Genomic DNA, 15,350 nt, shown 5'->3' with positions numbered 1-15,350 from the left:
TTGCATTATTAATAACCATTAGACTGTTAGTGGTTGATAACTATGAGTATGCCGGGCATTTCCCACGCATTAATTTATTTCATCTTCACAGCCACCCTATGAAAGGGAATAATCATCTTCGAACCCTGTACAGGGCCTGTTGCAGAGCAGGAATGCACATTTTTGTTAAACAGTAAATTAAATTCTTATATATATATATATATGTAAATGAAGAAAGTAAAGCTCAGAAAAGTTTTTAAAAACTTGGCCAAGGATGCACAACTAATGAGAGCCAAGGACGCATAACTAATGAGAGGTGAGCCCAGCTGATGTAGAGCTTATTGGTTGTTGAATTTGCAGATGGACGCGCCTCCTTCTGGTGGGGCCGTGCATTGCAGGGCAGTGGCCCTGGAGGGCCCCAGAGGCATCTGCTCTGCCTGGGGCTGAAGTCATTGAGCTCTTCTCTAGCATGCTCTTCCTAGCCATCTTTGCTCAATTTTCAGGGCCACATATTTCTTCTTTAGTGTTGAAAAGAGCAGGCCCATGGAGAATGGTCATTCACAAAACTGCACAGGAAGAATTGGCACTGACAGAATTCCCATCCGTTTTCCCTGGTCTCTAATAAGGTTGGCCAGTGCAATGGATTAATCTTTCCCGGCAGTGAAGCAGAGGAAGACTAGATGGAATCTGGGTCTGTGTGGAAAGTTCATCATTTGTGTGTGTGTGTGTGTGTGTGTGTGTGTGTGTGTGTGTTTATTTGCTTGCTTTCTGCTTTTTGCCCTGGTCAAAATTTTCTCTTCTCCTTTCTCAAAGTTCCTTCACACTCTTTGTTTATTCACTGTTTTCGGTAGGCAGGTAAGTTGCCTGTATTTCTGCCCAGCCATCCCCAGAAAAAGGATTGCATTAGGAGGAGTTGCTCCTCTCCCAGGGTTTCTCCTTTCCTTTCTCAGACCTTCAGAGCCCCCTGGCTTAAGGACTGGCCTCTGCTAAGATGAGAGGTTTTGTAAACCTGCAGTCCTTTTCCCTGGGGCTTTGTGGAGGCAGGATTCTAAGAACAGCTTTTTGAAGGAGTGCGAAGGAAGTTGGTTTTAAACCTGTGGGTCTTCTTGTGTACCTTATTGGTACACCTGCACACCAAGGAAAAGGCCTTCAGTGGCATGCTGTCCACTGAAGAATGGCTGAGGGGAAACCACCTTTTATGAAGCGTGACTATAAAAATCTCTGCAGGATCGGGATTTCCTATTGTGAGGGTTTTTAAAGGAAAGGTATAATCGTTGTTTGAATAGCCCTCTTTGGCCATCTAGCCATTGTTCCAGTAGTTCCAGCTAGAAATAGTAGCTAGCATTTACTGGGTGTGTGCTGTGTGCCAGACATTGTTCTAATTTCTTTGCATGCTTCCCTTTAATTTCTCACAATCCCCCTATCAGTATACACTATCAATATCATCACCCCCATTTTATAAATGAGGAAACTGAGGCAGAGAAATGGTAAATAAAATAATTTGCTCAAGGCCTCAGAGAGTAAGCAAAAGAGCTGACATTCAAAACTAGTTTGGTTTTGAAAACCCTCATAAATACAGAGTGATTGCTTTTATTATGAAATAATTCTGCTTAAAAACAAACTTAGATTTTTTTAAAGAATAGAGAAAAACTGAACTGTCCAGAATCACACTGCATCCCTATATATGTTTAGTATTGTAATATACACATTGTTAGAAAAACCAGATGGCTCAGAATAAAATGGAAATTAAAGTCTCTTTTTATCCCCACTTTGTGGTTCCCAGGGGAAATGATTACTAACAGATCCGTTTTGATCCCTTAAGAAAAATGTTCTGTGCATTTATATGTTATTTAAAGATCTGTTTACATACAAAGCAAACATGCCATACCCACTGTCTGCATCTTGTTTCGCTCATCTAATAACAGGTCTTTGAGATCTTTTCACGTCAGCACACTGAGGTTCACTTCACTCCTTTTTGTAATTGCATGCTCTTAGCTTGCTGAACTGTTTGATTTAACCAATCCATACAATTAGGGTTGTTTTTTTTTTTGGTAGGGGGAGGGGACACGTATCTGTAGGGTATTTTCCTCACAATGCAGCTTTCCTTTTTTATGGAAGTTGCACCAGTTCACAATTTCCCAACTCTATCAGTGTATCTGTTTTCCCACACCCTAACCAGAACCAGAATTATCAGACTTTCATTTCACTCATTTTTTGCCAATCTGATAGGCGAAAAAAAATCTCATTTTTTCATTCACATTTTTAATGTTAGAAGTCAATTGTATAGCTTTTCAGGTATATTGGTTGTTTGTTTTTCTTTGTTTTTCTATGACCCCTGTGTTCATGTCCTTTGCCTACTTTTCTGTTTTGTTTTGTTTTTTAATTCATTATAAGGTTTTGGTAAGTGAAAGAGATTTATTATTACATTGGTGGGGATATAAAATGATGCTGCCACTTTGGAAGAGGGTTTGGCAGGTCCTCAGAAAGTTAAGTGTAGAATTCTGAACATCAGTCAGAATGAGGATGAATCCTTTCTGAAATTATGATATAAATGGAAATGATATTTACAATTTCTCAGGAAGTCTTCCGTTCTGAAAAGTAAGATGACCTGTATGTATATTGTTTTAGTTTGCTAAAGCTGCTGAGATGCAATATACCAGAAACAGAACAGCTTGTAAAAAGAGAATTTATTAAGTTGCCGGTTTACAGTTATAAAGCCATTAAAATGTCCAAACTGAGCGGGCAACAGTGGCTCAGTGGCAGAGTTCTCGCCTGCCATGCTGTTGACCCGGGTTCGATTCCCAGTGCCTGCCCATTGGGAAAAAAAATGTCCAAACTAAGGCATCCAGAGAGAGATACCTTGATTTGAGAAAGGCCGATGGGTCCGAAACAGAGACCTCTGTCAGCTGGAAAGGCACATGGTGATACTGCTAGCTTTCTCTCCTGGCTTCTCAGTTCATAAAGCTTCCCCAAGGGCATTTTCCTTCTGCATCGCTAAAGGACTCTGGCTGTGTGAGCTCTGTCTGCATTTTCCAGAATGGTTCCCTCTTAATGGACTCCATAAGCAGCCCCACCTTGAATGGGTATGTCACTTCTCCATGGAAACACTCAAAAAGATCCCACCCAGCAATAATGAATGAGGATTAACAAATAGGGCTTTCTGGGGTTCAGGACAGTTTCAAAACCAGTACATATATCTTCAATCAGTTGATTGATATTTTGATCAGATATTTCCTTTCCAAGATAAGCACCTATGGGGATTCAGGGAAGCACTTTGCAAAAACTAAAACAAATACTCTTTAGTCTGCGAAGCATTTTTTAGATTCTTTGTCTGGGACCCCCACACCCTTGCAGCTAAGAGCTTAGTCTGTTGAATTTACAATAAAGTAACTTATCTTAACAGTATCTTTTATAAAAAATTACATGTGCATCCACTGCTCCAGCTATTCCTTAATAACTCTGTTTGGCTTTGGTGAAAATGGCTCCTCTCTGTTCCCTAGAAAGTTTCAAATATTTGCCTATCTCTGTGTTGGGGGTGGGAGGGAAGGGAGGATGAAGGGGTCTGAATGAAGAAGACATAAAGGCTGTTTTTAATTATTTTTTAAATTTTCGGCTTCTACTTGAGATGGGGCTTTCAGTGGCCAACCTGAATTAATTTGATGGCTTGGCAGTGATAGAGGTTATAGGAAGGTATATAGGTTACTTAAAACAGTGGTCTGCTGCTCAGTAGATGGCAAGATTGCCATGTTCTCAGAGGCCTGGGAATCAAGAGTGACCTATGTGATGTTCAGCTGTAGTAGGACTCCAAAATGGCCCAAAAAAGAAATAATGTTCTAAGAGACCAGATCCCAGACAGTATTTAAAAAAAAAAGTCTAGTTATCATTTTTTGCATATATGTACATATAGATAGATATATATGTATTTTTTTTTGCATGGGCAGGCTCTCTGGGAATCAAACCCGGGGCTCCAGCTCGGCAGGCGAGAATTCTTGCCAATGAGCCACTGTCACACCACCCCATACATATTATTTTTGTTTCCTTTTTCCTTCTCTAATCCCCTACCTTTTACCATTTCATTTCCAGAATGCTTATTACTTGGACAGCATTGAATAATTTGTAGCATCACCTCTCAGGAGAGTGATGGTACAGAAAGTACTGCCAAACAGAAAACCACCAGAACTTTTGGAGACCAGGGAGCATGGCTTGTTGATAGTGGAAAAAGTGCTTTCTGCTCTGACCAAGATTTTGGTATCAGAAGGTATCTTAAGAGTCATCAAGTTTATCCTCCCTGTTCAGACTAGAAATCCCCTTCCACCAAGCTGGGCAGCTGATCAAAAACAGTATTGATGAGGAAAAAGGATCGTATTGGTGAAGATGACTTGGATATGCATAGTTTAAATTGCGTTTAGTGTTTCAAGAAGAATACTTCAACTGCCAACTTGGTCACCGTATTCCCTGTGACATCAGATATTTAACTGTTGGATAAAGGCAGATGGGCACAAACACTTTCTTGACCACAAAAACCTGTCTAGGCTAGTGCCATCCAAAAAGTGCCAGAGGAAAATGTGTTAAAAAGTCTTTAAATTGAGGGCGGGCCATGGTGGCTCAGCAGGCAGAGTTCTCACCTGCCATGCTGGAGACCCGGGTTTGATTTCTGGTGCCTGCCCATGCAAAATAAATAAATAAATAAATAAAATTTTAAAATAAAAATTAAAAAAGTCTTTGAATTGAGCATATCCTTTGATTTAACAAGTCTAGTTTTTAGGGATGCATTTTAAGGAAATAATCAGGCAAGGACACAAATTTATACGCATAAGGATATCCACTGAACACGGGTGGTGTTGAGAGTATGGGCCATAGGGTCATATGGCCTAGTTACCAATTTTGGCTGCACCGGTTGACTAGCTGTGTCACCTGCGTAAATCACTAGACTTCTCTGTGCTGCATCTGTGTAAGGGGTGACAATTGTCCCTACCTCATCGGTGTGCACTATCATAAGAAATAAGTCAGTTTGTATGTATGCATAAGGTACAAAAGATGCTTTCTGGCACATTATAAGGGCTTGTTGTCGATAATAGAAAAATTGTAAATAGCCCACATATTCATTGATTAAATAAAACAAAATGCAGTATGTTTTAAAGATATTCATATATTGTGAGAAAAATAAGAGGTTACGTAATAGCATATTAAGTATGAATGCTAAACAGTTGTATAGTTATTTTTAACTGTAGTTTTTTCACAATGGGATTATACACTGTATCTTTCCATCTTAATCATTGTTGTTTTCTAAGATTTCTACAAAGGAAATGTTTAGTATAATCGAAATTGACTTCTTAACCCCTCAGGATACTAATAACAACTAACATTTATTGAGTGTTTACAATGGGGCAGGAATTTTTCTAATATATATTATATTTATATATATATACACAGTACACTCATTGCTTGCAATAACCCTATGAGGCCAGCACTGTTTTATCATCTCCATTTAACATATTCAAAAACTGAGGCAAGAAAGAGGTGAAATAACTTGCCTAATATACTCCATCAATTAAACAGTGAAAGTGATATTTGGATCTGGAAACTCTGTGTCAGAGTCTGTGTTTTTAGGTTAAGCACTCTGTTTGTATAATTTTAGTAATCCAAAAGATAAATCAACAGCAGCACCCACACCCTAACTTCATATCTGTTTAAAGGAAGGGAATAAAGAGTACCTCTGCTTCCTTGTATTTTTGCCAACTAATAGAGCAATAAAAGGGTTTTCAGGTCTTCAGTCTTCCTTGTTATCTGCTTAGTAAATAGGGAGAGTATGTGAGATAATATATTAAAATAGGCTTTCCCTCAAAGAAGATAAATGGAAGGGCATCCCATGCTCAAGGATTGGAAGACTAAATATTGTTAGGATGTCAGTTCTATCCAAATTGATTTACAGATTCAACACAGTCCCAATCAAAAATCTAACAGTCTGCTTTGCAGAAATGGAAAAGCCAATTATCAAATTTATTTGGAAGGGTAAGGGGTCCCAAACAGCCAAAAACATCTTGAAAAAGAAGAACAAAGTTGGAGGATTCACAATTCCTAATTTTAAAGCATATTAAAAAGCTGCAGTTGTCAAAACAACATGGTGGGCGGGCCACGGTGGCTCAGCGGCAAGAACGCTTGCCTGCCATGCCAGAGGACCCGGGTTTGATTCCCGGTGCCTGCCCATGTAAAAAATAAAAACAAAACAAAACAACAACAAAAAAACATGGTACTGGAATAAAGATAAATGTATTGACTAATAGAATCAAATTCAGAGTTCAGAAATAGAACTTCACATTGATAGCCCACTGATTTTAGACAAGACGGCCAAGTACATGTAATTGGGAAAGAACAGTCTCTTCAACAATTGGTGCTGGGATAACTTAGATTTGACACCCAAAGCACTAGCAACAAAAATAAAAATAGGTCAGTAGGACCTCATCAAAATTAAAAACTTTTGTGCATCAAAGTGAAAATTCTGGATTTAATATCCAGAATATGTAAAGAAATTCTAAAACTCAACAATAAAAAGACAAACAATTCAATTTAAAAATTAGCTAAAGACTTCAGTAGACATCTCTCCAAAGAGGATATACAAATGGTTAGAGAGCATATGGAAGGATGCCCAACGTCATTAGCTATCAGGGAAATGCAAATCAAAACCACAATGAGATGCCATTGCACAGCAAGTAGAATGACTGCCATGAAGGAAACAGAAAATTACAAGTGTTGGAGAGAATGCGGAGAAATTGGGACACTCATTCAGTGCTGATGGGGATGTAAAGTGGGGCAGCCACTCAGAAAGATGGTTTGGCAGTTCCTCAGAAACCTGTGTGTGGAATTCCCATATGACCCAGCAATCCCTCTACTGGGTGTATACTCAAAAGAATTGAAAGCAGGGACTCAAACAGATATTTACACACCAATGTTCATAGCAGCACTGTTCGCAATTGCCGAAACATGGAGGCAGCTCGAGTGTCCATCAACCAAAGAATGGATAAATAAAATGTGGTATGTTCATAAAACGGAATATTGTTCAGCCATAGAAAGGAATAAAGTCCTGGCACATGCAAAACCATGGACGAACCTTGTGTACCTTCTGCTGAGTGAAGTAGGCCAAACACAAGGGGACAAATGTTGTGTAAAGGAAGTTTGGCGTTGTATAGATGTTACTAGATTAAAAATTGAAAAATTAAACAAAGGACTGTGTAACACAGTGGACCCCATTGTGAACAGTGGGCTATAGTTAGTGCAAGTATGAAAATGTTCTTTCAATAGTTCTAACAAACGTACCACACTAATGCAGGGTGTAAATAATAGGGTGGCGTTTCAGTTAATTAAAGCTACCAGAATGCAATGTAACAGAAATGGATTGGTTTTTGCAATGGGGATTTATTAACTTAAAATTTACAGTTCTAAGGCCATGAAAATGTCCTCCTTAAGGCATCAACAGGATGATACCTGGACTCTGAAGACAGGCTGCTGCCATCTGTGTTCCTCAGATGGTGGAACGTAATCAGCATCTGCTGGTCCTTTGCTCTTTGGCCTCGTTGCTTTCAGCTCCTGGTTCCACTCAGAGAGTGGCCTCCTCCCTGAGCCTCTATGGGTCCTCTCAGCATCTCCGGGGCTTAGCTCTTTGGGTATTTCTCTCTCTGAGCTCTCTGGGCTTTTTCTGTGTCTTTTATGCTCTCAGGAAGGACTCCAGTTAAGGATTAAGACTCAGCTTGAATTGAGTGGGTCACATCTCAATTGAAACAACCTAATCAAAAGGCCCCACCTACAACCGGTCTGTACCCACAGGAGTGGATTAAAAGAACGTGGCCTTTTCTGGGGTACATAACAGCTTCAAACCAACACAGGTGGTATATGGGAAACAGGTACCTAATATAAGCTATGGACTTTAGTTAATAGTACAATTTTAATCCTTTCATCACTTGTAACAAAGATATCACACTAATGCCAAGTGACAACAATGAGGGATGTTCTATTTTTTACATGATTTTTCTATAAACCTACAACTTCTGTAATTTAAAAAAAAACTAGTAGGATTTCCTATGTATCCCATTAAAAAAAGTCTTTGACTTTACATTGCATTAAGCAATCACTGCTTTATTACTAAAATAGTCCAGAATGCTGCTCCTGCCTTCCCCAAATGATTCTACTAATTTCTTTCAGATGTGCAGAAGATAAGATAGAAAAGTACTGGAATCAAGTGACCTTAGGCCTTGCAAATCCATTAAATTCTGTTGTGTTCCAGTAGTAGTAAAATGTAAAATAAAGTTGTCCCTTCTATTCAGAGTACATAATAACCACAGGTGAACATAAGGTATTTCCGGATTTTCAGAAGTTGTCTGTTCCTATTCTAAAATTTTTGTTTTTATGTAGGCAGCTAAATTATGGTTGATGGTTTTTAATGTATCTTTTAAGGAATGAAACCTGGATATTTCACAGTAATTGTTTGACATTAGAAAACAATTATCTTAAACCTGCTGGCTGCACTCACAGAATCTTCATTTCCGAAAATTGTCCACCTTTATCTTTGTATTTATATATTTTTTTGAGAAAAAAAAATGAAGGTTTACAGCTACTTTTGTCTGTTCAAAACCAACCTTCATCACATTTACTAGCAGACAAGGCTGGTTGAATTCGACTCAGGCAGAGCATGTCACTGGGTTCCACTGCTACTCCTGAGTCCTGGAGATTGCAGAAGACTATAGTTTAGCTAGTGCTTTACTCGAGGCCAACTAAGGAAGGTCAGGAGCTTCTGGGAGACAAAGTCTCTGAAATCCAGAAGGAGTAGCTGGTCTCCGTCCTGGTACATTGCCATCCTTTTCTCCCCAGAATTCTGCTCGGAGCTGGGCGTCCCTGCTGTCATCTGTACTGTGGGGGTCCTTCTTGATCTCTTTCCCAGAGAGGCTGAACTTCCTGAGAGTCCTGAATGTTTTGGAAGCCAGGAAAGGGATTTTTTTTCCCCCTCTCTGCCTTGTCACTGCCTGCCTTGCCCTCTAGAAAAATGAATGAAAGTCTCGGTTAGAGGAATCTGTTCACCAGTGGGCCGGAGTCGAGTCGGGCGCAGCTTGCACCCGATCTTTTAGGGAGATGACCGTGTGGAGTTTATTCAGGTCCCTCCCTGCGCCCCCTCCGCTTTCTGGTGCCTTTGTGAAGCGCAGCTGTCCTAGAAGTAGCAGGTGGATCTGGTCCCTGGCGGGGGTTGAGCACCCACCTTGGACAAATCAGCTTTGGTTTCCTCAGTGGCAGAACAGTGGGACCGATGTCTGCCTTGTGAGGCTGTCAAGATTAGATGATAAGAAGAACAGTACATCTGCGACAGTGCCCCGGACGGAGTAGGCCCTCAACAAATACTTATGATGGTTTTCATTATTCAAATTATGATTCACTGCTTATTAGAAACTCAGAGGAGTTAGATTATTCATATTTTCCTCGGCTCAGATAAAATTGCGTACTTAGAATTGCTTTCCAAAAACAAGTGACATCCCATCTGAGGGTCCTCATTTTCTTTTTTCCCGTTGTCCTTTCTTGCCACTTTCCCTGCACCCCCTTAACTTCCACAGGCAATCCATGGGAATAGTTCTGTTACACTATTTCAGAATTACAGGGTTTTTTTTCCATCAAAAATGAATTTGTGTTGATTGTTCTACCACAGAGCTTGTGTAGTCTGTACTCAAAATTTAATGTGATCTTTGTAAACTAATCAAGAACCGCCCAGCCTCATCTCAGAGCTAAAATTCCAACTCTCAGTGTAACCTACAGGCTCCGTTACAGCCACTATGGCCTTGTTTCATTCTGTTTGGAAATGCCGAATTGCTGCTTTCTGTTAAGGTTCTGTTGTTTCTACGAAAAACTGACTCCTGCAGTCAGAGAAAGCCGGTCCTCAGATGGTGGCGGTGCAAGCAGTTCTCTGGCGTCCGCGTTGTGTTCCTGGACTGTTCATAACTGGTTGACTGTCTCCAGACCTAACGTGCCAGATTCAGGCAGAGCTGGCTGACTACAAAAGGCCCAAAGATAAACTGTCTTGGAGAAACTCCTCTGGGACTGATGAGTGTGCTTTTCCTTTTGCTGAAAGCTTGGGCCGGCTGTTGTTGAGTGAGAGTGACGTGCCGGCAGGGGCGTGCCTTCCTCGGCCAGCCCGGCTCGCTGCCCAGGGTTTGCTGGAAGTCCGGCATCTTTATGAAACCAGCTTTACTGTGCTTATGAAATGGTGTCCTTGTGCCTGCTTCTTTTCATGTCTGCTTGGAGGAAAATACTGTAAGCTTAGAAGTTCTGGACTCTTGCCACGCACTGAGTTAGAGTTAGTGCAGCCTGGGGACCCAGAGGCCTTGGGAAGCAGGCACACCGTCCACCGCAGGGAACTGGCCAGCGTGTTACCAGCTTGCGTTCCCCTCATGCTTCTCTCTCCCCTGTTGTTTTCCAGGTAGCGAAGCTGATTTTAGTTCCTCAAGCAGCACGGGCAGCATTTCCGCTCCTGAGGTCCATATGTCTGCTGCAGGAAGCAAGCGGTCCTCTTTTTCACGCAAGTAGGCACTGTCTCCTGCTCTGTGATTAGTAAGACGCTTTTCACAAGTGACTTACTTACCTGTGTACCTTTTGTTTCTGTAGCACCACCTGGATTACTGTCCACTCATATTTTATTACTGTTCACTGAGTGTTTTTACAGTTTTTTGAAACTGGTACTGTGCTCACATGGCTTAGCCTCCATGTGTCCACTCATGCCCATTTCCCGTCCAGTCCTTGGCTTTGTGTCCATTGTCCTCCTGTCCTACTCTCTCCTCCTCATTCACCTGTGTACTGACCTTAATGTACTGACATTAAGCCACTAGTCTCTCATTTGCCACCTTCCTTTCCCCTTCATGAATCTGTCGTGCCTTAGCTGTGAAGCCTCTTTCCTCTACCCTCTACAGAAATGGGGTTCCGTTATTTTTGTTTGCAAAATAATAGTGATCCCCTAACAACTTCCAGCCTTCACTTGGGAAGGGGGTGAAGAAGAGTGTGAAGTTTGTAGGTCTGGGGTGACCACCACTGTACGAAGCAATAGAGCAGAGCAGAGCAGGGCAGCCTCAGATAGGGATCCCAGCTCTACCACCTACTGGTCATGTTAACTGAGCAAGTTGCTTAACCTCTCTGTGCCTCAGTTTCCTCATCTGTAAAATGAGCCTATAGTTGTACCCACCTTATGGGATTTATTATTAGGACTAAATGAGTTAATATGTGAAGTGTTGGGATTGGGCTTGGAGCATTGACATTATTTGGATTGGGAAGTGAAGGATCATGAGAAGATAGAAGCCACCATTCACATTTGAAGGGACAGGTGGTAAGCCCCAGGAGTCTCTGCTCCTCACTAGTGACGTCATTCAAATATTATTGAGCATCTACTATAAGGCAGGTTCTGAAGACATGGCAGTTAAAAAAAAACAAAACCATGGAAGTTATATTCAACCTACTAGGGTGAGAAAGACAATAAATACCTAAGTAATATAGTGATGACTGCTTTGAATTTTTCTAAAAAAAATGCAGGGTAAGGATATAGAGAGTAATGGATGCATAGTATGTTTTAGATAGGCTGCTTCCTGAAGACCTATGTGGTAGGTTGAGCTCTGAGTAAGCACCTGAATGAAGCGTTGGAGTGAGACACAAGAACATGTGGGAAAGAGATGCCTTGTGATCTTAGACAAGTCAGTCGACTGTCCTGAGCCACAATTCCAAATTTGTAAGATGGAGGTTGGACTACATGATTTTAAGGGTTCCTTCCTAGAGAACAACCATTTAGTTTGTAAAAGCTTGCATTTCCACAACTCAGCGAGCAAGTACTGCCTGTCTGCCTTGGGTGAGCAAAAGGCATGGCTGGCGTTATAAAAGGAACTGAGAATCCCCCTCCCCCTGAAGTGCACAGTTTTATTGTTAAAAACAAAGCTGAGGCCAAACTTGTAACACAAGAGCGAAGTCCACAGTTAAAAAAGCATAATAGTCTATCCCCAAACACCCTCTGTCTGGGAAATGAAGTGCCTCTGGGATTATAGGGCATGTATATGAACATTTTCTGTATAAATATGAGATGCAGTCTGCTTTGAGAATAAATGACTCATTTAACCTCTGCAATAAATTTGCACATATCCTGGTGCAAAGTATCAATATAGAGAGAGGCTGATAAAAAGGAAGAACTATAGAAGACATACCAATTTTATTAAAAATTTCAAAAAAGTTGTGTTTTTGTGTTCAAATGTCAAATTAATGTCAATAGTTCTGAGACTTAGAAAAAATATTCTAGTATGGAATTAATGGTTCCTTTAAGTGATTAAAAGTTACTTACTGTTTAAGCATCTTAAAAAGGAAAAAAAGGATTGGGAGATACACATTTCCCAATTTTAAAACAGATAAAGCTGTCAGACCAGCATGGTCCTGGCACAAGAACAGAATTATACAAAAATGGAATTGAATTGCAAGTTCAGAAGCAGACCGCCACATCTATGGCCTGTTGATTTTTGACAAGGCTGCCAAGTCCACTCAATTGGGAAAGAATAGTCTCTTCAACAAATTGTGTTGGGAGAACTAGATCTCCCCAGGCAAATTAATAAAGGAGGATCCCTATCTCACACCTTATACAAAAACTAATGCAGTAATTCTAAATAGAAGAACCAGGGCTGTAAAACTACTAGAAGAAAATGTAGAGAAGCATCTTCAGGACCTCGTGTTAGGCAGTGGTCCCTTAGATTTTATAGCAAAAGCACAAGCAACAAAAGAAAAAAAATAGGTTAGCGGGACCTCCTCAAATTAAAACTGTTGTGCATCAAAGGACTTTAGCATCAAAATGAAAAAGACAACCTACTGAATGGGAGAAAATATTTGGAAACCACATATCTGATAAGGGTTTAATATCCAGAATAAGGAAATCCTAAAACTCAATGACAGAAAGACAGCTCAATTTAAAAATAAGCCAAAGACTTGAATAGACATTTCTCCAAAGAGGATACACAAATGGTCAAAAGCACATGAAAAGATGCTTAATATCATTAGTCATTAGTAAAAGGGAAATCAAAGCCACTCATTAAGATGGCTTATAGTTTAAAAAACAGAAAATAAGTGTTGGAGAAAATGTGGAGAAATAAAAACACTTGTGCATTGCTGGTAGGAAGATAAAATGGTACAGCCTTTGTGTAAAACAGTTGGGTGGTTTCTCAGACAGTTAAGTATAGAATTACCATATGACCCCATAGTCCCACTTCTAGGGGACCCAAAAGAATTGAAAGCAGGGACTTAAACATACATTTACATACCACTGTTCAGAGTAGCGGTATTCATAAATATCAGAAGATGGAAGTAACCCAAGTGTCTACCAACCAGTGAATGAATAAACAAAATGTGATATATACATAAAATGGTATATTATTTAGCTGTGAAAAAGAATATTCTGATGCATATGCAACATGGATGAATCTTGTAGACATCATGTTGAATGAAATGAGCCAAACACAAAAGGACAAATATTGTATGATTTAAAATATAAAATAAAATAATTAAAATAGGCAAATTCATAGAGACAGAAGCAAGAATACAGGCTACCAGGGGCCAGAGTTGGGGCGAGGATGGGGAGTGAATTCTTAATTGGTGCAGAGCTTCTGTTCGTGGTGGTGGAAAAGTTTTGGTAATGTATGGTGGTGTTGGTAACAAAACACTGTGAATATAGTTAACCCTGCTGACTTATATCTGAATGTGGTTAAAAGAGAAAATTTTAGGTGGAATATATGTTGCTAGGATAAAATTAACAAAAAGTAACCTATTAAAACAGGGTAATAATTCATTTCCTGAACTATATTTGAAGTTTTGATCGTTCTTTAGGCTATGTTTTACAGATTGAGGAATTTTGCTTTAATCAGTGTAGAAGGTGAATTCTCAAACAATGTTCATGTAATCTAATTTGCATGTTACTAAAAGCAATGGTTAAGTTCTTTGTCAACGTGACTATATTACGGTAATGGGAATGGGACGAGAACATATATATACGGTAATTAGGGAATGGAAAGAGAACATATATATATATCCTGTCACTTCTGTTTCCCAGGAGAACCCTGCCCAATACACTAATCTAATCATGCACCACATTTAAATCAGTCAGTGGAAAATATTTCAGGTAATAACTACATACATAGCAACTGCCCAAATCCTTTTTACAAACTAAGAACAATGTATCCCATTTGTGTAAAGTGGGGGACAGAGCCTAGAGTTGAAAGAACTGGATTGGAATTGCACCTCAGCTTTGCGTTCTTGGACCAGTTATGTTCCCCAAGCCTCAGTTATCTCCTCTGTGAAAAGGGGCAGTAATTGTGGAGTGCCTTATAAGGTGTTGGTCAAAATTATACGAAACCATGTTTATAAAGCATCTAAGAACAACACACTGTACAATTATTACCCCCTCAGAAACTAGGATGTACGTTAGATCCTCAGCAAAGGGTTGGCTCGGAATAGAATTGATCAGATGAAAATTAGGGAGAGCTCTTTACTTAGTCTCCCAACTTGTAATGATTAATCCTCTGTGTTTCTCAGAGCCACGTTAAGAAATAGTAAGGCTGGTTGTTGCCAGACGACTTACAAGTAAAGCATCGAGATGAAAATCTGAGCCAGAGTACATGTTCTGTTCAGCTTCTCATGAAATCCTTCCCACCACAGTCGGTTTGTCAGAAATCCCTCAGCACATCTGTTCCATATAAAGTGTCCCCGTCTCACAAAAAGAAGAAAGAACCCATTTGGATGATTTAAAAAGAAAAGAACTTTTAACTTAAGAATCGGATGATGTTTCATTTATGTGAGACTGGCTGGGTTGACAGCTAGAATATATTTGTTTTTAAATAAGTAATTATGGTTTTGGAGCCAAGAATTCCCACATGCACACTCTAATTCACAAATACTCATATTTCTCATTGAAATGTGTTGATTAGATACAGCTGTAATTAAGAGTGCCAAGAGGGGCATTGTTAAAAGAGCAGCACTGCTCTACCAAAGGTAGCCTGTGTCCCTTGTATTTAGCTGCAGTGCCATCAAGTAATATTCCTGGCACAGAACTGATATCCTTTTTAAGTAATTTCAACATTCTCAAGATGCTTCCTTATGCTAGAGGGTGTCAGATTTCTGGAAATAGATTAACAGGGAAGTTCAAACAAGTTTATCCTGTAATGATACCCTGCTGTTGAATTGCTCTTGACAGCTTATCAAATGCGTTCACATGCATTCTTTCACTTGATTTTCGTATCAACTCTGTGAGGAAGGCAGGAAAGGTTATTATATAACCCCATAGAGATGGGAAAATTTGGTGGCTTACTTACTCAGGTTCCCTATGAATG

At 39.9% G+C, this 15,350-nt stretch overlaps 1 protein-coding gene across 6 annotated transcripts in view; it reads left to right on the top strand.

Moving 5' to 3' along the window:
• SYBU (syntabulin) overlaps positions 1 to 15,350 on the top strand; it is a 76,941-nt gene that overhangs the window by 54,991 nt on the left and 6,600 nt on the right. For 5 of the 6 annotated variants that reach the window (XM_077167504.1, XM_077167505.1, XM_077167506.1 and 2 more), the window contains one exon: positions 10,433 to 10,535. In XM_077167504.1, the coding sequence (XP_077023619.1) occupies positions 10,433 to 10,535 (103 nt within the window). Of the gene's footprint in view, positions 1 to 5,415; positions 10,267 to 10,432; positions 10,536 to 15,350 lie in introns of those variants that run through there. The other variant, XM_077167508.1, reaches the window with a different exon arrangement.

The sequence above is a fragment of the Tamandua tetradactyla genome, chromosome 6 (assembly GCF_023851605.1).
Source record: "Tamandua tetradactyla isolate mTamTet1 chromosome 6, mTamTet1.pri, whole genome shotgun sequence".
Classification (NCBI taxonomy): domain Eukaryota; kingdom Metazoa; phylum Chordata; class Mammalia; order Pilosa; family Myrmecophagidae; genus Tamandua; species Tamandua tetradactyla.
This window is presented reverse-complemented; position numbering and strand designations above follow the sequence as displayed.